This window comes from Molothrus ater, chromosome Z, assembly GCF_012460135.2.
Source record: "Molothrus ater isolate BHLD 08-10-18 breed brown headed cowbird chromosome Z, BPBGC_Mater_1.1, whole genome shotgun sequence".
Lineage (NCBI taxonomy): Eukaryota > Metazoa > Chordata > Aves > Passeriformes > Icteridae > Molothrus > Molothrus ater.
The window spans coordinates 45,490,560-45,511,183 of NC_050511.2; the positions used below are offsets into that span (position 1 = coordinate 45,490,560).

The 20,624-nt window shown below is 42.2% G+C and overlaps 1 protein-coding gene across 1 annotated transcript in view; it reads right to left on the reverse strand.

Annotated features, from left to right (window-relative positions):
• The window catches only part of LOC118698979 (neuronal acetylcholine receptor subunit alpha-7-like), a 58,611-nt gene that overhangs the window by 14,357 nt on the left and 23,630 nt on the right, over positions 1–20,624 (reverse strand). Inside the window, exons 3-8 of the mRNA XM_036402546.2 lie at positions 14,518–14,562; positions 12,741–12,850; positions 10,349–10,428; positions 8,950–9,117; positions 7,099–7,293; positions 5,729–5,815 (exon numbers count right to left, since the gene is read on the reverse strand). Coding sequence (XP_036258439.1) covers positions 5,729–5,815; positions 7,099–7,293; positions 8,950–9,117; positions 10,349–10,428; positions 12,741–12,850; positions 14,518–14,562 — 685 coding nt within the window. The remainder of the gene's footprint in view (positions 1–5,728; positions 5,816–7,098; positions 7,294–8,949; positions 9,118–10,348; positions 10,429–12,740; positions 12,851–14,517; positions 14,563–20,624) is intronic.

A 20,624-nucleotide genomic window follows, 5' to 3' on the forward strand; every position in this document is an offset into this window, starting at 1 on the left:
CCTTACAGTGTAGAGCTAAATACCTTCAATGTACTTTTCAGATTAATTACCTAGTCCTTTGATTTCAAGACGCAGAGCCTGATCTTGTACAAAGGCTCTAATTAAAATAACAATACTCGTTGATAGCAGTATTTGTTCAATTTTGATTTAGCTGCTGAACCAGGAAATCAACACAGTCAGACATGGTTACGTCTTCCTATGTAATGCACTGGATAAGTGCAATAATAGGCACTGGAAGGTACACAAAATCCACACAAAATTACTGGCATTTATAGTTCAGAACAAATCTGCATAATTACATAGGTTTTTAAAAAGAGAAAAAAAACAATTGTCTTATACCTGAGCTGTATCACACAGGCTTTATGATTTTACCCAGTGATTAGCACAGTCAGACCAGTAATTTAGTCATGTAGCACATCTGGAGTTCTCTGCATTTCTGTACATACTTTCCTCAAGTAATGAACTCCAGTTTCCTACTTATATGGACTCTTGGTAAAAGTAACTTTAAAGAGAAAATTAAAAGTAAGTAAAATCATGGCTGCAGGAAGACACACTTCCCACAAGGCATGATTAAGATACGGTAGAAAGGGTAAGTTTAGGACACAGTTGCTGCTGTATAGCCATGGTCTGAAAGGCTTTCAGGAGCTACCCTAGAGGTTTTAAGTGCCAGGAGGGACTTCCAGTACCCTGTAGAGAAAGAATCTTTGTTCATAAAGTTGACATGTGCTGGATTCTAGCCAAACTGTTGTGTTTGTAGATGTCATGGGTCTTCGACTCTTTTTATTTAAATGGTTGAGCTAATTGCTGAGCCATGGGTGACTAATGTTTTAAACAGAATCAGAGACATCATTCCCTGGTTCGGCCTTCTCCTTTCATTGGCATCTTTGTGGAAGGGCAGGATTCAAAATATTGTGGATTTTGAAATATTGTCTTGCCTTTCTTTGCATAGATGTGTGCTGTTGAAAACTGGGCTTTGAAAATAAATATTTTCCCCAAAAGGGAGGGTGTGCTAGAGAAGGATAGGAGCCAGCATGCTGCTGGGCAAGGAGGTGCTTATGGGAATGCAAACCCCAAGAAAGCTGAGTGAGAGCAGGGGGCAGCCTGTCCAACTGCAACATATGAAAGCTCTACCCTGCAGCAGGAGCAGTAGGGGCCTGGTGCTCTAAGGTGCTGAGCAGCCAGCTACTGATTCCTAGGTCAAGTCTTGTCACTTGCTCTTTACAGAAAAAGAAGTTGACCTGTTTTAACATATATTAACATGATAGTTGGTAGGCTGCTGAGAAATGGGAATCTCTCGTCTAGGGAAATTGGATATGTGGAGTAAGAGAGTCTCTGCTTTGGGTAGCTTTATAAACAGACAGAGAATGCAGAACACATACCAAGGAAGGGGTGACCCATTTTGCAAAGGTACAAAAACGCAACTGTCTTGTCCCACTTGCATCCTTCTGATTATTTAACCTGATAGGTGCTTTGTTTGTTTAATTTGAAGTTCCCCTCAACTAAGAGGAACTAACTTATGATTTCCACATTACTCTGTAAATATGTTCCAGATCACAAAAGCTAGTAGTTTTCTTGGTGGCATATTAGACAGTTCTCCTTTACTACCTCCATAAAGACACTCCAATAGCAGCTGTGATATTTTTCCATATTATTAGAGTTCAGTAGTAAAAGCCAAGGTCAGAAGGAGAAGAAAGCACAGCATGTTAGGCATTAGTGGCTTTGAAATAGCAAAGGCTGTGAGGGTGCAGGCAGATCCAGAGAGGTACGGATGCATGTTTGTTTCTAAAAACTCAGGTCCTAAAAATATAATGCAGATTTTTAAAGCATGTGGAGTCACGTTTTCAAAGTATCTCTGCACCCCAGTGCATGAAGACCAATAACAGTGACTCTTCAGCAGATCAGCATGGGATCTTTCTACTTCAAGATCAAATTATGTGCATCCTTCACAAACCATATGCTTTAGAAGACTTGTTTATTCACACTGATCAGATCACACTGAGAAATTGAAAAACTATGAGCATGACCTGGCATATTCTATTCAGCAGCTAAAATATTCTCTGTGAGATCACCTGTAAGACCACTGTGAGGAAAGGATGCTACGTCACTTTCTTAGAGTAAGGATAAGGTTTTCAGGACTCAAGGTAATGTAAAAGTGCACAATCCAGCTTTGAGCACTTACTGAAAAAGAGCTGTTTGGGTGCAGAAGCCAAATGGATAAGCAGTCTCCCTGCAAATTTGGAGTGGAGCAAGAAGATAAAGGCAGGATTTTAAACTAGAAATACTGTGGAAGGGAGGTAACAACCCACATGTAAATGCAGAAGTAGCAGACAAGGGTGGAAAAAAATAGTATTGGGTAGTCAGAGCAAGAAAGACCTCAAGAATTGTGAAACAAGGTGGAAGATCTCACCTCCAGAGTGAGAAAATGCATTAAGTCTGGGGAATATGCAGGATCAACTGAAACTCTGCACATAGTTGTGAAAAAATAATGTTACTGGAAAACTGAGATGTTGAGGGACATTTCTCACTACCAGAAGCTCATCAGGAAAAGAAGTTATATGAAGGAGCCACTTGGGTGTGAGGGGCTTCTGTCTGGATGGATGAGAGCTGCTGGAGAACTTGTGGATCAGCTTCAGTGAAGAGGCTAAAAGGAGCGATTCTGTTGTGGGAGTGCATAATAGACCATCCCAAGACAGTGGACATGGGGACTTCTTAAAACAACTCATGGAAACCTCTGTCTCACAAACCCTCATTGCCACCAGGCGCTTGATCTACCCTGATGACTGCTGAAAAGGCAGCACATATATAATGTAGAACCAGGGGTGGTACACATTGTGCTTCACTAGCAATGAAGAATTGTTGGGGAACACAACAATCAGTGGCAAACTAGGCTGGAGTTATTGTGAAATAGTGAAGCTCAGGACCATTAATCGAGTGAGGACTAAGAACAGAAAAGCATAGACCTTGGACTTCAGGTGAACAGACTTGTCATTTTGGGGAACTAGTAGCTGGGATCCCAACAGGGAATGCTCTGAAAGATAAAGTAACACAGAAAAACCACAAGAGTTTAAAGCATAGTGCCTCCAAAAGCAAGAAATAGGTAAGCACACCAGTAGAGGAGTGTGGCCAAACTGTGAACTCATGATAGGGCTTCAGTGCAGAAGAGATAAGGGAAGCAGAGACGGGCTACAAAATGAAAATTTGGAAGCATTTTCTGTTCATTATGGTTGGTGTCAGAAATGTTAAATCTCATTAATTGAAGATGGTGTGGGAATCAAAGACAACAGGAAGAGTTTCCATCACTACACAAAGACTACACAAACAGCTAAACAAGGCAAACATGGACTTGCTGCTGAAAGGAGGGGATGATTCAGTGACAGTGAACAGTGATAAGGTCAAGGCACAAAAGTGTGTACTTTGCCTTAGTTTGCACCATCAAGGTCTCTGATGTCTCTGTGTTTAGAGATGGTTCAAGGATGAGGAACACAACCAGCAATAGGTAAGGAAGGACTCATGGATTGATTGTGAGATCTGAACATGCCCAAATCCATGGGATCATTAGGAATCCTAATGGGATCATTGCAAGACCAAGGAGATGGAGAAAGATAGATGTTGCATCCACCTCTCAAAAGGACAATCCAGAGAACAAGAGCTTTGTCATTCTGACTCCCTGGATAAATCAGGCAGCAAGTCCTCAGGGAACATTTCTGGACAGTTGAGGAAGGGGGTGGGGATGGGAACAGCCATACAAAAATTAATAAAAATAAATCATGTCTGACCAACATGATTGTCTTCAATAGCAAATTAAAATATTTGCAGAGAATGAGAGAGTAGTAGATATCATGTACAACAACTTTAGGAATTCTCTGATAAGCAGAAATTGTCTGTCATTGCAACGTCAAAGTTCGTAAAAATACATAATTATTCATAGTTTTTCTCGGTACAAATCCTACCTTCTGTGATAGAAGACTGTATTAGTAGAAGCTGTTCACGTTAAAGCTAGTGGACTGGCCATAGGCAAGTGTACCCCTTTACAAATTCTAAATGGGATTTGTTTTGTATTATATGCAGCAAAATTATGTCAACAGTGGTTCAAGATGGCTTGTGTCTGCTCCCTGCACACAAGTTTCTCTTAGAGCTGTGTCTGTCTCCATTGTGCCCTGGGTACGTGTGGGAACTCAGCACATCGTTCCCAATGTCCAGAGATGCCAGGAGAACCCTTGGGGGTCTCGAAAATCCTGGAATGTTGCCAGAAGTGTCTGGTGGCTTGATTTTGATCCATCCACAGAAATAACAAGAGTTTGAGGACAAGAGAATCACTTTAGAGTAAAAGGTGTAAAAGAGACACATTTAGAGGGTGAAATATAGACTTTAAGGTTTTTGGGTACAGGGGGGTTATGGAGACAAGATGGAGGGATCAGGGCGTGTCTTGTCCTTCTTCTTCCTTCTTCTTGTCCTCCATCTCCTGTGGTGATGTTGGCATTTGGGGATTGGTTTATGGTGAAGGTGCACTTGCTAACATGGGTGAAAAGCATTGGGAAATAAAGGTAAATATTGTGTACGTAGATATTAGTATAAAAAGACATGACCGCCCCGTGGGTGGTCAGAGAGTGCCTGTGACTGCTTGCAGATCAGACCTCTGTTGGGCAGACAGAAAATTTTGTAGATAAGAAATAATAAACAACCTGAAGACCGAAAAGCTGAAGAGTCCAGACTCGTCCTTTAAAACGCGTGCCACCCAAGAACCACACTACCCGTGTCGGGGCAGAGACAGACAGCCGAACCCGACAGGTACGTACTCAGAAAGAGGTTTTATTAGTTTTTTGGAAGCTCCTGTATGACACAAAGCCAACCAAGCCTGCTGACTTTCACTGAGATGAGTAAGTTTTTTGGAGGCTTTCAGAAACTCTTGCATATGGGTGCCATTGTCCCTACTGTTGTGTGCTTATCTCCTTCCTCTGAGTCAGGCCTAGTCTTAAAGCCTTGAAGAGAGACCATGAAGCTGTCTGAGTAAATGCTTTTTTTTGTCCTAGTCATTGTATAACTTTTTGAGGCTTTCATTATACAAAAGTGAGGTGCATCTTACATCAGCATCTAGATATATTGTTGACTATTTTGTTCATTTCTGCTGACTAGAACATGTACTTTAGTCATGGTTTGTACTCACAGGTCTTTTAGGTAGTGTTCATTTGTTACTTTGTAAAATAGGACAGGTTTATTTTATCTACCCTGCAATAAGGCCCCATGAGACCAAGGTAAAGAAGCAGTCCTATAAAAAGAGAGGCTGTAACAATGTCTGTCTGGCCCACAATCCCAAATTGATGATCTGCCCCATAGTTGTCAGTACACATTAAAAATGCTTCAATGATATACTTGAATTATGACTGCTGTATCCTGAATTGCTCTTCAGATTGAGGGAAGAGGGAAGGCAGGAAGGATTTGTGTAATTGCAGGGAGGTGGTGTGATGCAGAAGAAGAAAAATTAATTTTCTGCAGTGTAGAGTCTATGTCCTCTCAATCCTTGCAGTTACCTGCTTATTTCTTATTTCCAGTGCCTTTCTGTAACCTCATGTAGGTCCTTTTCATACATGCACATGGTGAAATCCAGGTTGACCTTCCTGACATTGCTGAATGCAAAACTGTAGTAACAAAGAGTCAGTCCTCAAATTGGCTTTGAGTAGCTCTTGAGAGGTATCACACACAGTGTACAAAGCAGTGAAAATCAACTTACCTATTAGTGGGACAGAGTCAGAAGTTGCAGGCATGATCTCAGCCACGAGCAGCATGAATACAGTCAGGGAAAGAAGGACAGTGATACCTGGAGGGAGTGAACATATTTGGGAAGAATGAGGTAAATGAACTCTGCAGCTGCTCCTCTGATGTCTTTGCTGTTAAATATAGCATTGTCCTGATATACAGCTAAGGCAAACCCATGACTTCATGTCTGTCAATGAAGACTAGAACATCTACAAAGTGCGAGTGTTTTTAGATGCAACTCTATCTGCTCTCTTTTCACTTTTCTCTAATACACACAAACCCTTGCTTCTGTCAAAGTAATGGAGAAATCTTTTTTGCTGAGTGAAACGAAGCTTGCAAAACTGGTGCACTACAGTTTTCCATAACATTGCACAAAGCCCAAATGCTTGTTAAGGGCTTTGCACAGACAGCAGCCTAGGTTTTGCTATCACATATTATATAACATCCCTCAAAGACATGCAGTCTGTTTTAAAAGAAGCTCTTTATTCTGTGTGGAAAGGCTGTTGCTAAACTTAACCATCCTGATACTGAGAAATCAAAAGGTCAATGCATGAACATTAGCTCCTATTTTTATGTCAACATTGTACTTCAGCTCAAATAACTCTTTTCCTTATCCCCATTTTTATTTCATAGACAGCAATTGTACCCCTGATAGCCTGTGTTTTATTTCTTGTAAGGCAGGCTGCTCAGATACCTTTTTTTTAACCAAAAAAAGCCCCACTGAGGACACTTCATATGATTTAGAAGTCTCTGTCCTGAGACAGAATCATGCACAATTAACTCTTAAGATGTCAGCTGGCCCAGTCTGGTGTATTTACAGCTCTTGCCTATCTCCTCTTGGAAGGAGACCCTTCCCGGTTTTATCAACACACACAACAGTAAATTTCATTTAGCCCTTCCCATGGCTTTGTTCACAGGGGACACGACTAGGTGTTTTGGGAGCTAATTTTTAAGGTGAAAATCCAGTGCCCAGCTGCTGCTGTTCACAGCTCTTCCACTCTTTGCTTCCTAGTATGTTTCATCTGAAAAAGAGAGTCAAGAGTCAATGAGCTGTGAAATGCATTGAGATGTACTAAAGTACATAAAAACAGGCATGACAGAATATTATCACTGCCGCCTGTGCCAGCAACAAGTTCAGCTTCCTCCCAGGCCACAAGATATTATATGTAGCACAGGATGTGTGAATGCCATACAGAAAGCTGTTATCCTTGCTCCTGTAACCAAAAAAGTACTTCTATTGCTCTTCTAGTGAAATCTCTCTTTGTCGAGCAACATACTGCATGAGGTATTTATTTTCCTATTTTATAGGACACTTATAAAACAAATGAATATTTTAGCACTTACCTAAAGAAATCTTTTCCCCAGAATCAGCTGGCAAAAGGAATACAAGCAGTGCTAAGCCAGATATGAGAACACAGGGAATGAGTAAATTCAAGCCATAGTATAGGGTGCGTCGACGCATTGTGATCGTGTACGTCACATCTGGGTATGGTTCTTTGCAGCATTCATAGTACATCTCATTCCTCTTCCCTGGGACACCTACAGACAGGATGATCAGAGCAGTGGGGAGAGATGCAGGACTCCCAGTTACCTCCCTGGACTGGACTAAGAAGTGATGGTTTATGAGCCAATGTGTGTCACTCTGCTATTCTTGGTCCACCTTCTGTGTTTTCTAGGGTTTGCTTTCATGCCTTCTGAGTTATTCAAACCTAGCGTAGCTAATGAAGCTCATCTGAGCCAGAACAAAAAATCCTGAGCATCACAACCTCAACAATGTGCATTCTGCCTTCCTACATTCTGTGAATGGTAACATACTGTTGATGTGATATTCACTAGCACATGCAGCAGATTTTCTGGGTGACAAGTGCCACTGTTTCTTACTATTCTGTGATCCTCTATACATTTTTGCTCTTTTTTTGTCAGGAAAAACAGACAGGCTTACTTTTCAAAAAGGATGCCAAGTAAAGCTCAAAGTCTGTTATATCTCTGAAGGTTAAGAGACCTAGCTGTCCAATACAGCTGTACTGCAGGGTTGCCCATGGTGATCCCGCTGCAGCAGATTGCCTGACATGCTCCATGATGGGGACTACAAGAGCACTGGAAATGTCAGGAGAGATGGAAGAAGTCAGCACCTTGTATCTTTCATGCCAAAATTACTCACTTCTCTTTTGTTTCTGTGGACATGACAGATGATGTGACAATGTGTGCATTTTGGCAGAGGCTTAGGAAAGTTTTTTTAAAGGATATAGCCATGGCTTGCCTGAGGTGCTATTTAATGCTTTTGCTGTATGAGCTAAATAAGTCCCTGTTTTGTTCTCCCCAGTCAGGGTTGAAGGCAGATAAACCACAAACTCTTAATCAGATATGCAAAGTTATTGGACAAAAATACCCACTGTAAAGGAGGACTGGAAGGGAGGATTGCCCTAAAATAGCTGGACTTTAGGAGGACTTCACTATGGAATCTTCTGGCTTCTCATAAAACTGAATGTAATTTCTCAGATGCCCTGCATGGTAAAAATACTGCATGCAGTGGGGTAGGGCACTTATTTCCTTGTCTGTATATCCAGACCAGAAGATAAACATATTTTTCGTAACCTCTCCTTGCAGTTGTCTAAGTTCCATCAATTTCTGTAACATTGCTTGTGACTTACAGCTACATAAATGAGTTCAAAATAACTTACTAGACTAGTTTTGGATATAAATTCTTTTGAAAATACAGGTACCTTCCAAAGCATAGAAGAGAGACATACTAATCTGGGCATTTTATGAACTGGGAGACATTTTGATGCTTTTCTGGGTGAGAAAGATCCTTTTATGTAAAAGTGTTGCTGAGATACTTTTTACACCAATCATTTTTGCTGATGTATTCGAGTAAATGTGACAGTAGTGTTCCATGCACCTACAAGAGACACATCCAAGTTTAGTACTGACAAACTGCTCAGATGTGTCAGGACTAGTAGCTTTCATTTATGTACTCAGTGGCAGGCAATTGCTTCAGAACACAGTGTTTTCAGACACAGTTCAATGAACATTGCTGAAAGGCTGTCTCTGATATGTGATTTTTTTCCTATTTCTTTGCTTCTTCTTAGATCTATATTTTTAATATCTGCATTCCATGTCCAATTGATTGATAATTTCTATATATTTGAGGTTTGTCTTTGAAAATATTGAAAATTTGTAGATTTGCCAATTTACCCACTAAATCCCATTCTCCATTTGAGATGTAGTTGGAAATATCAGCCTCGAGCATCTGCAGGTCAATCAACCAGCCACTGTGAGTCCAGGAGCCAAACTTCAAATCACACTTCTGCACATCAAAGGGGAACCAGCGGACATCAATGTAACATGTGCTCTTCAAAATGCCTGTAGATAGAAATCAGTCATAATCAAGCATGTGCAGGGTGCATTTCATCTTACCTTTATCTGTCTCTGATTGTGAACCAGTTTCCTCTTCAAATATTCTGTGTGATACAGTCTTGGGGTAACCAAACAAGTACTGCAGGTGGAAGATGCTGCCATGAGTGGAATAACCTCCCTTCCTCCACCAGTGAAGATCTCTCTCACTGCATCCTTGAGGTAGGTTGCCTGGGACACTGTGGCCATCCAGGAGCAGCCCAGCCTGTTTCCCAGTGGCAGCTGGCCCTAGCAGATTGCAGGCAGTGTTGCTTGGTCTGACAGGAGCAAAGAGTACACCCCAGGGACTTACTGCGCTGTGGCCAGCTCTTTGAAAGGAGTTCCTGGACAGGCCATGCCTCAGACCCACAGCCCTTAGAAAATACATTGTTCTCCTAAACCTTGCTTGGTGATGGCCTTTATCATCTGTGTGGTAACCAAGCCTTGATTTTAACTCTGGATGTGTCTAGTTCATGTTCTGGGATGCTTTAAGAGGTCTAATGGATAGGGAACAACCGGGGAGCAGCCATCAGGGAATGATTGCTAATCCCTACTGGGCCTTGTTGACCTGCTTGGAGACAGTGCTATGCTATGACACAAAGTTTAGGAATTTTTTTGTCCACCACAGTGAACAACTGTAGAATAGCCTCTCTGTTCACAGGTGAGTCCTGGATGCTGGAACACACAGGCAGGGAATCAGCAACACAAATTAAAAGAGACTGAGACTTGGGCCTCACTAGCTGAGACCAATCCCAGTTTGTCTTGTAACCTGGATTTTAGCCTCAGCCTGGCAAGAAGGGTTTCAATGCTGAGCAAGTGCTGCTCTTGGGGTCACCTCTGCTCACACACCTCTCCACACAATAGAGACCTAGCTGGAGTGCACATGAAACATGATGACATAGTGCACACCACCTTACTTTGGATGACACCTTAGGGGCACCTCTGGATGTTTTGAGCAAACTGCTCGAGGAATATTTTACTGCTTCATAAAGTGTAAATGTCACTGATAATGAACTTAAATTTTCATAGTGGGTCTGTCCCATTATTAGACTGTCTAATATGGGTGAGAAAGATCCCAAGGTTGCAAACATTAGGTTGCAAATTTCCACAGAGGGTGTTTAAACACCCTTGGTTTCATTCATGAAGGAAACCTGCTTGAAATGACTTGATTAAAAGTAAACAAATACTCTTTGTGCCCTACCTGGAGGAATATATTGGCAGGATCCAGAGTAGTTCACCAGCACATTTGTGTGAAATGTTGCATCAAATCTTTCATCTGCACTGTAACACAGTATAAACAAAACAGAACAAAATAAAGAAAAAGCAAGCTGATGTGCAAGTAAAGATGTAACTGTCAACATAAAAATAATCTTTTGTCTGAATTAAGTTCCTACATCTGGGTGAAGTGTCCCTTGATAAATATCTCAGTTCCTCGTAGTTACTGTCAGCCTGCACCTCGGCAGGCTGCTTGCATGCTGCAATGTCCTCAAAGAAGTGAGAGGCAGAGTGTTGTATGTCTCAGAAAAAAGGCAGAAGGAAAAGAAGCAAAAGTGCCACATTAGCTGTATCCAAAAACTGGACAGTTGGGACAATGAGTCTTTTCCAGGGCACTTGTCAAAATGAGCCAGCTCACCACATAAATCACCTTATCTGTTATCTTACCCAGATATCTGTAGTAAGAGATACATAGTAACAGCAATGTTGGCCTGACATAACAACTCTGCAGTCTCCTCAGATGCAGAGAGGACAAGAGTTTGCTTCTAGCATTGGAAGAAACCACTGGAGAGAAGTTATTTTAGGAGCTTGAAGGAGGAGATTCATTGAAACTCCAACAGCAGGAGGGACCAAGAATAAAGAATTTCTTTACTATTCGAAAATTCTGAGATAATTAAAGGGGTAATGAGCCAGACAAGGACACGATTCTTCAAAGAAGCAGGTCTGGGGGCTTGTTCCAGAGGGTCTTTTAGAAAGAGATTAGCCAAAGAGGGATCCCCTAGCTTGTAGAGCCTTGCCTGTACTGGCTATGTGCAGATCTGTGTTGCATGACTACACTATCCTGCATACCTGTCTTTCAACTGGATTTTAAAAATTCAGAGCCTCCATTACTCTTCTGATCTGCTTTTTATTCATGTCTTGAGTCTTCAGTCCCCAATACAAAACAAAGGGGATGACACTGAAAAGCCTAAGTCCAGAACAAGTGATATTTATCAAAGACATAAAAGACAACAAAAAGGGGTTTTATAAGTACAAAGAGACAAGGAAAAGAGGAAAGGAAGGGAAAAAACAACAGGGTGCAGCGAGCTGCAGTTTCCTGCACCCTGTGTGCCTCACTCTTCGCAACCCATTCTCACACAGAGGCAGGAGTCCATGGCAGAACAGGGGATGAACAGGTTAAGGAAATGTGGATAAGAGAGATTGTACTCAGCAGAGCTGATGAAATTTACTCTTGAGAACTGAAAGGACTGGCCGAAATACCCTCTGAAGCATTAAAAATTATCTGTGAGAGCTTGTGGAGAAGAGGGAAGGGCATGGTGAATTAAGGGAGATCAAAGAGAATTCTGACTTCTTTTAAAGGTGAAATTACAGACATCAGCCTAACTTCAAAGAAAATGGGGTGAAACATATGGCACAGATTTGTGAAGGGCCAACTGCATCAAATCAATCTATTTTTCTTACTAAGAGCAGGCTGGTATCTATCTGAATTTCAGCATGTTCTTATAAACTACAGTAATATGGACCAAGATGTACGCCTCCTTTTTAGAGACTGAAAAGGAATAAAGAGACAGTAAGAAGCAAAGCTGAGGTAAAGAAAAGCACTTAAACAATCTAGGTGTCTCCAGGCCTCCTTTGGATATCTTGTAGTGAGGATTTGGAATGGATATAGATCATGGTGAACTCTGGAAACTAACAAAATGAAATTTAATCTGGGTAATTAGAAAGTATTACCCTGAAAACTGTCAGAGAAAGACATAAGAGTGAAAATCTAGTAAGACAGCAGAGCTGAACAACAACATCTGGGGTTTGCAATAGATAAAAAAAAATAAGTCCAGAATTAAGATATTATTAGAGAAACCCCAAATCCCCTTCTCCTGGAAAGCATTAAGGAAACAGCTGTCTAGAGAGTTTCCACTTCATTCAACACTGTAGCAATGCTGTCTAGAGAGCTAGATTCATCTCTGTAGAAGGAAAAAGAGATTAGCAAATGTTCAGAGTAGAAGAAGAATGATGGAGAGGTTTATAAAATATGTGATAATGGAAATGAGATGAAAATCCATTTGTTTACTTCAATCAGAAACACCATGACACATATAGGACAGTAGCTCTCCTGCAGATACGGTAATTTTGAAGAGACTGTAATAGTTTCCTCTCTGTGTTCACAGAGAAAAAGTTAAAGAAGACATCTGCGGAAGTACAGCAAGGAAGATCAGATGGGCTACTAGAAAAATCTGTTAGCTGATGCTTGCTTGTTTCTGTTACTATTTAAGGATAAGGCCAAATCCATAGAGGGCAAAAGGCCCATAGTATCAGTGAAGCATAGCTGATTTTCTGCACTTACTTCTAGTCTCCTACCAGCCATTTCACATCTGGCTTACCTGTTATACAGAAGAATGTCTGGTACCCAAATCTGGTCAGCAGGAAATCGCAAGTTCTGCACTCCTGGGTATTCGTATTGATCCCAAGACAAGTAAACATCAACCCAGGACTGTTGACAAACACATACATCAGATTATATGAGCTTTTAAAAGTCTTCTATGTTCTTTGTAATATTATGGGAATAGAATAGATTTTGCCAATAGCAATAGTCTCAGTATGATAATAGTTAATTCTCGGTTTTAATTATTAAGAAAGGCTGTCATATATAGAGGAAATAGTGTGACTACTGAAGACAGTGCTTAGCTCTTCATCTTGTGGCCAGGCATGCCAAACCTTTGCTGGATGGCTGGCAAATCCACTGGCAGTAGTCACCTTCATGAGGTCTGCTGGTTCTGAAGTAAAGTGGTTTTTGAGGTGGTTAGTGGTAGGTGGACCATGGTCTGAGTCTCCTCATTGGGTGGAAATAATTTAATCTGTTACAAAGGTTGGGTGGCTCTTTTACTAACCACCTTGCTATGAGAGGTAGGCAAGTGAACTTTACATGCCAAGGGACTGTTTCTGATCCCATATCCTCCACCTCAACACAGTTAATTCGAGAAAGGTGCAGGAACAGCTTTTGGGAGGAACCTTCTGACTTACAATGAAGCTCAGTGGGAGGCTTGCAAGGGAAACCTTAATCAGTGAAACATCTCTGTGGAACATCTGAACCTGTGGAACATTACTGCAAAGGACAGGACACCTACAGGCTCTGACCTAATAATCCTGTAGTCATATAGGTTTGTCTTGGTTAGTTTTTGCAATATGAAAACACTCATTTCTGCTGCAAATCCCAGCAGGCAGCTGAGGAAGAAACAGCCTGCTCAGCTGAACATATTAATATGAGATAGTGTTTGGCTGTGAAAATCAAAGTGGAATTAGTTTAATCATTCAAGTCTCCCATTGGTTTAAGAACTTTAAGAACTGCTTCCTTCCTGACCACAAGCCCTTAAGGAGATCTGTTTATGCAGCATAAGAAAACACTGTATCCCTCACCATAGGCAGCCAGGCAGACCTGATGGGAAATTCCGTCCTGTAAAGGAGGTCCCTTTCCTTAGTGAAGGTCAGTTTTGCTTATTCTGTGTGAGCATGCAGGTGAATCCTCAGCTGGAGCAGGTTGCAGAGGAGGGAGGAGGAATGTTTATGTAAGAGGTTTGTAAAGCATGAGGGAAAGCAATATTCCAGAGAGCTGCCTGTGTGCTGCCAGCAGCAAAGCAGCACTGGGCCCTCTGTGGTCCCTGGACTACCCACCACCCCCTATGAGTAGTCTGCATGTGACCACTTCTGTGTTCAAGGACAGATGCCCTGGCTCCCAGTCTCAGGCAGAGGTGGAAATTTCCAAGAAGTGGTAAGTGCAGGTGCCTATTTTACTGGGTGTTTGGCTTGCTCATAAGTCCCCATCACTGGTTATGGAGAGGGTCTTGAGCCCCTTGAAGATACTCTTCTCAGCTATGATGGGACTCTAACTCTGGACTCTTTGTTACTAGATCACTACATCCACTGGCAAAACAATGCAGTTGGTTTCCATGCTCAAAAGGTCAACAGGTCTGTCCAAAGGATTAGTGTAGTCTCCAGACTTTAATTTTCAATTCTAAAAGGAGTACTAGGGAAATTTTAAAGGACTCAAAATGCCTGTATTGCATTATACATAATCTATAAGATAGCAGTCTTGCTTTTCTGCTAAGAAATCACATTCAGTTGTTTTCAATTAGAGTTTCTTTACTAACAGAGTTTACTCACCATCTGCAGCCAAGCATTGGTGATCAACACCTGATTCTTCTCATCCTTTGAACAAAAGAGAGAAGGAAAGACAAGAAAAAAAAGGGATGAAACAGTTTGATTAGAGATGGATGAGTTTCTGTGTCTTTTAGAGAATCCACACTTTTGGAGTACATAAACCAAACTCCATGGAGTAGATTGTGAGCTCACTGGAACACCACTATTTGGCCCAGACAATAGTGGCTCTTTTTCTTATCCTTTAAACCTACAGACTCCCTGTGTTTAGCATAACTGATCAACAATAGGAAGGAAAGTAATAGATGATTTCTTTTCTTGGGGATGAACTCCCTACCAAGTTTTACCTTCTAGCTACCTGCTCAAAACAAGATGTTTTTCAGTACCACACTACATGGCATAGCTGGAGAGATTTTATGTTGTGTTTGCTGCCGCTGCAAAGTAATGGTGAAATAATGCCAGAAGTGTTCTTTTCAAGTGTCATTGCTATGTACGTTAGCTCTGGCTAAAGGAAAGAAAGGGCTGGCCTTAGGCAGAAGCTATCACTTGGCTAAAAGGACACAAATGCTGCATGAGAGGGAGCTCACACAACACCTTCACAGAGCAGGAGTCTGCAGGTTCACTCCTGCATGCAGAGGCCACGTGGAAGAATCTCTTATAACAGAAACAAAGATGTTCTCACCACCCACTTGGTGCCCAAGTTCTGTGGAGAGTCACAAGGTGCCCGGCTTTCTTCACTTACTTGGCAGGTCCAGGACCTGCACCGTGGGGATGGAGAAGCAGGGCTGCAGAGTCACTATGGTGCAGATACACAGGTTCCCAAACACCACAGCAGCCATGCCCTGCACTTCCCAGGAGCTGAGGCTGTGCTGCTCAGGGGGCCTGGCTCACTGTATGCCCAGCTGTCCCTGTGTGTGTCCATGCCCTAGGAAGCTTATGTGGTTGTCTGCAGTGTCTCAGGTGGGAGACATTGCAATTGCAAGCTGCTTGGCAGGCATTTAAACCATACAGAGAGCTCCCTGGACATGCATGCCCTCTCTGGTCATGTCCTTATTGCAGTACTTACTCTCTAACAAGGTAGAAAAACCTAAACTGCCTTATTCACTTTGAAAAAATACCAGTCTGCCCACCTCAAGCTACATTCATTCTGCCTTTCCTCCCTCCTCCCCTCCTGAGCCACCCTCACAGTACATATGCAAAGAAACTTTCCCAGAAGTGTTATGGAAGGGCTGCTCCAAATCAAACTGCAACATCTCACTGCAACCCTAGGTGTGTCTGGTCATCTGTGTGTCCTCTGGAGTTACCTCTTCTGTGTCCCATGCAGGAACTGCAGATTCCTAGACTAAGGCATGAAGGAGAACTGCCCAGAGAAGTCTCCTAATTACTGATTCCCCAGCACAGCAGGCACTGGACCAGTGGTACTGCTGAATTCTTAGCATGAACCTTGTCTGTAGCATCATCTCCTCTTTTTACATCTGGGTTGTTGGAGCTCCAGAAATACAACAACCTAGAAAGGGAGACATCATTGACTATTACAGAAGCACTCCAGCAAGGAGTCCAGCTGTAACATCAACTTCTGGAGGACTCCTGATTTGGCACTCTGGCCAGAGTTAGGCTCTACAGCCAGGCTTCTTTTTACCAGGAAAGGTAAATTTCAGACAGGAAACAGGTCTTTGCCATAATGACCCACATAAAACTGTCTTTCACAGTATCTCTTCTTGAGTCCCCTTGAGACCTGACTACACTTCTTCTGCTGCAGTGAGATGCCACACAAAAATCAGATGTGATTTTATATTGTTACGCTGATCACACATTTCCCTTTCTCCTCTTTGCTGTTCCAGCAAATATACTCCTCTCTATATGCAAACTACAACCCACCTCCAGAGGCCTGGTCCTTCTGCACCCCCTTTTGTTCCCTTGGTTGCTGTGGTTGAAGCAATTGTAAGAAAATCTGCAGAAAAATAAGAGAAGGACTGGGCTTGTTGAGACAAGTTTTTTAGATGCTGGAGGATTCAAACACCATCTTGAAAAATAAAATTCTAAAGTAAAGAATAACTTCAGAGCTGGTAATTGATAGAGTCATCAGAGCTATCTGTGTCCAATGACCTGGGAAATGAAAGCAACCCAGAAACACAAAGGTTGTGTCTCAGGGATCCTCAGAGGCTAACCACCAGCCCATCTGATTGATGCATTCCTGGCCACCAGTGACTCCTGAGGTGTCCTGTAGGGCTGGCAAGCATGATGGTCATATGAATTGCACATCAAGTACTAACAATATTTTGTGCTCTTAGCCAAAGACTGCTTTATACTCGTACGCTGCACATGTCCTCCTAACAAAGACTTTCTGTGTACTGTTAAAAGAGCTTGAACAACATGATTAAGAATCTGGTCAGCAAAAATCAGCCAATGCCATTGCTGTACAAAACTAAGTATTTTCCCCATCTACACTGAAACCTACAGGGAAGGGGAAGAAGGGACATTCCCCATTTTGTCATCTACCTGTGTAAACCTCACAGGAATGCATTAAAGTCCAATGTACATCTGTGAGGCTGGGGGTTTCCATCATGTGCAGATGCCTTCCATCAGGAGCCTTTCATAAGTGGCTCTGATTTACAAGGAAACTAATTTTTTTCTGGCACAGTAAGTTTATACTCGAAAGCTTGCAAAGGAAGATATCTCGGGCTGACTTCTGTATTTCAGAAAAACAGTTTGTTGTCCTTACCTGTTTATCTGTGTGTCAAATACTAATGACCTGGCTAATCAGCTTTGACTCCAAACAGTTCTTGTAAGGTATTCCACGTAGCGTTAAATTTACTGCCTTGGGTCTGCTTTGCCTGCTTTTTCACAGGGCTACTGTGCTTAGATATGTTTTGTAGTCAACAGAAAACTTACAGTTTTGAGTTCTCAAATGCTTATCTAGAGAGCAATGATGGTCTTCCTTGTCTGGTGTTTAGATAGCAGTAAAACCACAAGGTCTAACAAGGGCTTTGGGCTGCTTATGTTTCTCTTAGCTTGGGTGAAACAAAAAAGTCACTTCAGGATGTTTTCTTGGCCATTCAGAGACTATTCCCATTCTTGCCTTCAGGCTGCTGAGCTTTTAAATGGCATCTGACATTTTGGCAAAACAGAGAAAATGCTTACATATGCTGGTCAACATGACATGACCAGCATGATATGCTGGTCAACAGATGCAGCCTGATGGGTCCTTCTCGTTGCATGACAGAATAGAACATTTTTCAAACAAGGATCTGAGTTTTCCAGAAGTCCCTGGTTTACAGAAGCAGCAAAGCTGACTTCACACTGGGCAGGCATTTGTCTGGGTGTAGCTCTCCTGCTAAGTCCTTTCTGGAGGAGTACCCTGAGGAACCAAGGAAAAAGTGCCTTCTGGGGCTGCCAAGGACAGGAGGGCCATGGGAACCTTGAGTTTGAGTTCACCCCCTGTTACAGGAGGCATTTTAGAGCTGAGGTGTCTATGGAGCTTTCCATCTTTGTGGTAGCTTTGCATTCTGTAAGGAAATACTTTGGCCTTTGCAGTAGGCTGATTGTCTTGCTTTTCCAGAGCTGCAGAAGAATTACAGCTCCTGCCATCTTCATCATGATCTGTGTGCTGTATGCAACCCTAAAATAGCTTAGCACAGAAGGGACTGTATCTTTCTGTTACACAGACACGCACAAACAAATAAGTGGACAAAGTCTGTCTCAGGAGATCAAGATCACTGGTCACTTAGCTTTGCAGAAATTAAAAGGTAATTATTGAGCTTGGGAAGTGCTGGAGGAAGTTCCCTCATTCTGTGTCACTGGTTTATGCAGAGGGGTTTAAAGGTTAGTTGAGAGGATGCCTTTCCTCCCAGGAGAAAACTTGAATAATCTCTCAGACTGCTTTTTCTGCTCAAGATTCCCGTCTTGACACTGTCAGCCTTGGGAATGACCTTCCCTCTGCATTGGGCCAGCTCTCAGCTCCCATCTTTTTTTGCAGCAAAGCATTGAAAGCAGTCCTGCAAAGATTCTGGGTGAAGCTGGAAAGATCAGCTCTCAGAGGTGCTGTTCCATCATTCCTCTGGCAGTTCTCCTGGTCCGCAAATGTTCAGCTCAGACAAATAATTTTGCTTCTAGTATTTAAAAATGCCAGAAAAGCTGTGGTCACAAGTGAGTGCAACACTTGTTCTCTAAATCCTTCCTGTATTTATCTGGGTCATTTTCTCCCCTTTCTATCTCTAGCCTTACTCCAGTTAATCCTCTGCCTTGGATATCTGCTTATTCCTACAGCCACCTTTGACCCATGTAAAGTGACAGTTTGGTTTGTTCTGGTGCACATGCTGTGACATGTGAATGTTTTAGTTTGGTTTTCTTTTCCCTGTCTTAAATTCAAAGCTTACAATGTATGTACATCTGCCTACATTGTGCACCACTGCCTGTCAACAGATACTCCTTTGCCAGGTCAACACCTAAATAAAATATAACTGCCCTTAGCCACATAACTACTTGGGTCACATCACCTGGACAAAAAAACTCAAAGCCCTTCCTGGTTCAGTAGTCACATCATATGATTACATGTCATCTATGCAGCAAGGCATTTGTTACCACGTGATCAGCAGGAGTCATTAATTCTTGCCCTCTCACAGAGCCACAGAACTGGGAGTTGAATCAGCCACTGAATTATTTCAAGACAATGATCAGAAAAGTCCCTAATTGAACAGGTAACTCTCAATGGTCATGTGTGACTACTTAGGTACTACTTCAGGTAATTAAAAATTTTTTCCCACTGTTTTTATACCTGAATATCTGAAGATGAGAAGTGAAACAGTCAAGTGACATGAAAACATTGACATGGAGACTTGTAAAGTTTTGTTAGCAGAGACACTGATCTTTGAGTGGGATCCTATTAAAAATATCCAAAGGAATTGATCAAGCTTTCAAATGCTTGTATGCTCAATCTACAACTGTACAGGCACTCCTTTCCATTGCTGAACCACCAATCTACCCACAATTTTCAGCTGATTATCTAAAACTCAAATGCATTGAATGGTTGAAGGCTCACAGAGCCAGTAATTTTGAGGAGTGCCTAGGTTGCCCTGGCAACATTCAAGTAAGTATTGCTGGACAGCCTTTTTATTTCAGGCCTCTCATTAAGAAGCTGAAATAAACCTTGTCATGGCAACATCCACTAGGTAGGGATAACTTAAGTTTAAGTACTTCATCTCAATCTCTTTAAAAAAAAAAAGCACCCTCAGGAGGAAGATGGAAATCAGACGGGAGGGTCCAGAGTTAAGGTGAAAGACTAGGGAGAAATACAAAAATACAAAGAAATAGCAAAAGAACAAACAGCTGCTGAGTATTTTGTTGCCCATCAAGATGAAGATACATCTGGGCAACTGCTCATAGGTGGATATCTTTGTTGCTCAGGATTTCCTCCTATGAATGGCTGGAAGTGATGTCAAATAAGTGTTTTTTCATCTTGAATCACACTCCCATCTGATGCCATTGGCTTCTCCTTGAAGTCATGCCTTTATTGGTTCCCTCCTGTCTTGTAGAGGAATGTGTTCTTTCACTGTAAACAAGAAGTGCAATCTGCCTTTGGTCTGTCCACTGTGTAGCAGCTACTACAAAGGCAGTGTAGTACGCTGTGTAGGCTGTGTGGTCCCACTATCTTTAACCACCCGCATTCTTCTTCTCCCCCCAGTTTGGGGGACTACCACATTGCATCTCTATCTGCTGCTTTCAGCAGAATCTATTCACTTGCTTTTGAGACAGGAACTTTACATATTGGAGGTTTTGGCCCCTGTCAGATTATACTCCTCCCCTTACAAGCCCCTGAGCCAGGAGCAATCGCTTGTGGTGACAGTGGAGAGTTTAAGAGAACCCCGTACTTGGAGAAGCACAGCATTGAAAGAGGGACTGTGCCAGAGAAGCCTGCAAACACATGGATGCCAGCCATATTCCTTAGGCTGTGTAATGGATGGTTATCAAAAGTCCTCAAGAGGTTTTCCTTGTGAAAGCCTTGACTCCCTGTATGTCAGAGACCAACCAGACATGGATGTGAAATGCAAAGGCCTGGATACAAAAGCCACTGCAGCAAGTACTAAACCCACACATTCCCCAAAGCTGAGAGTAGA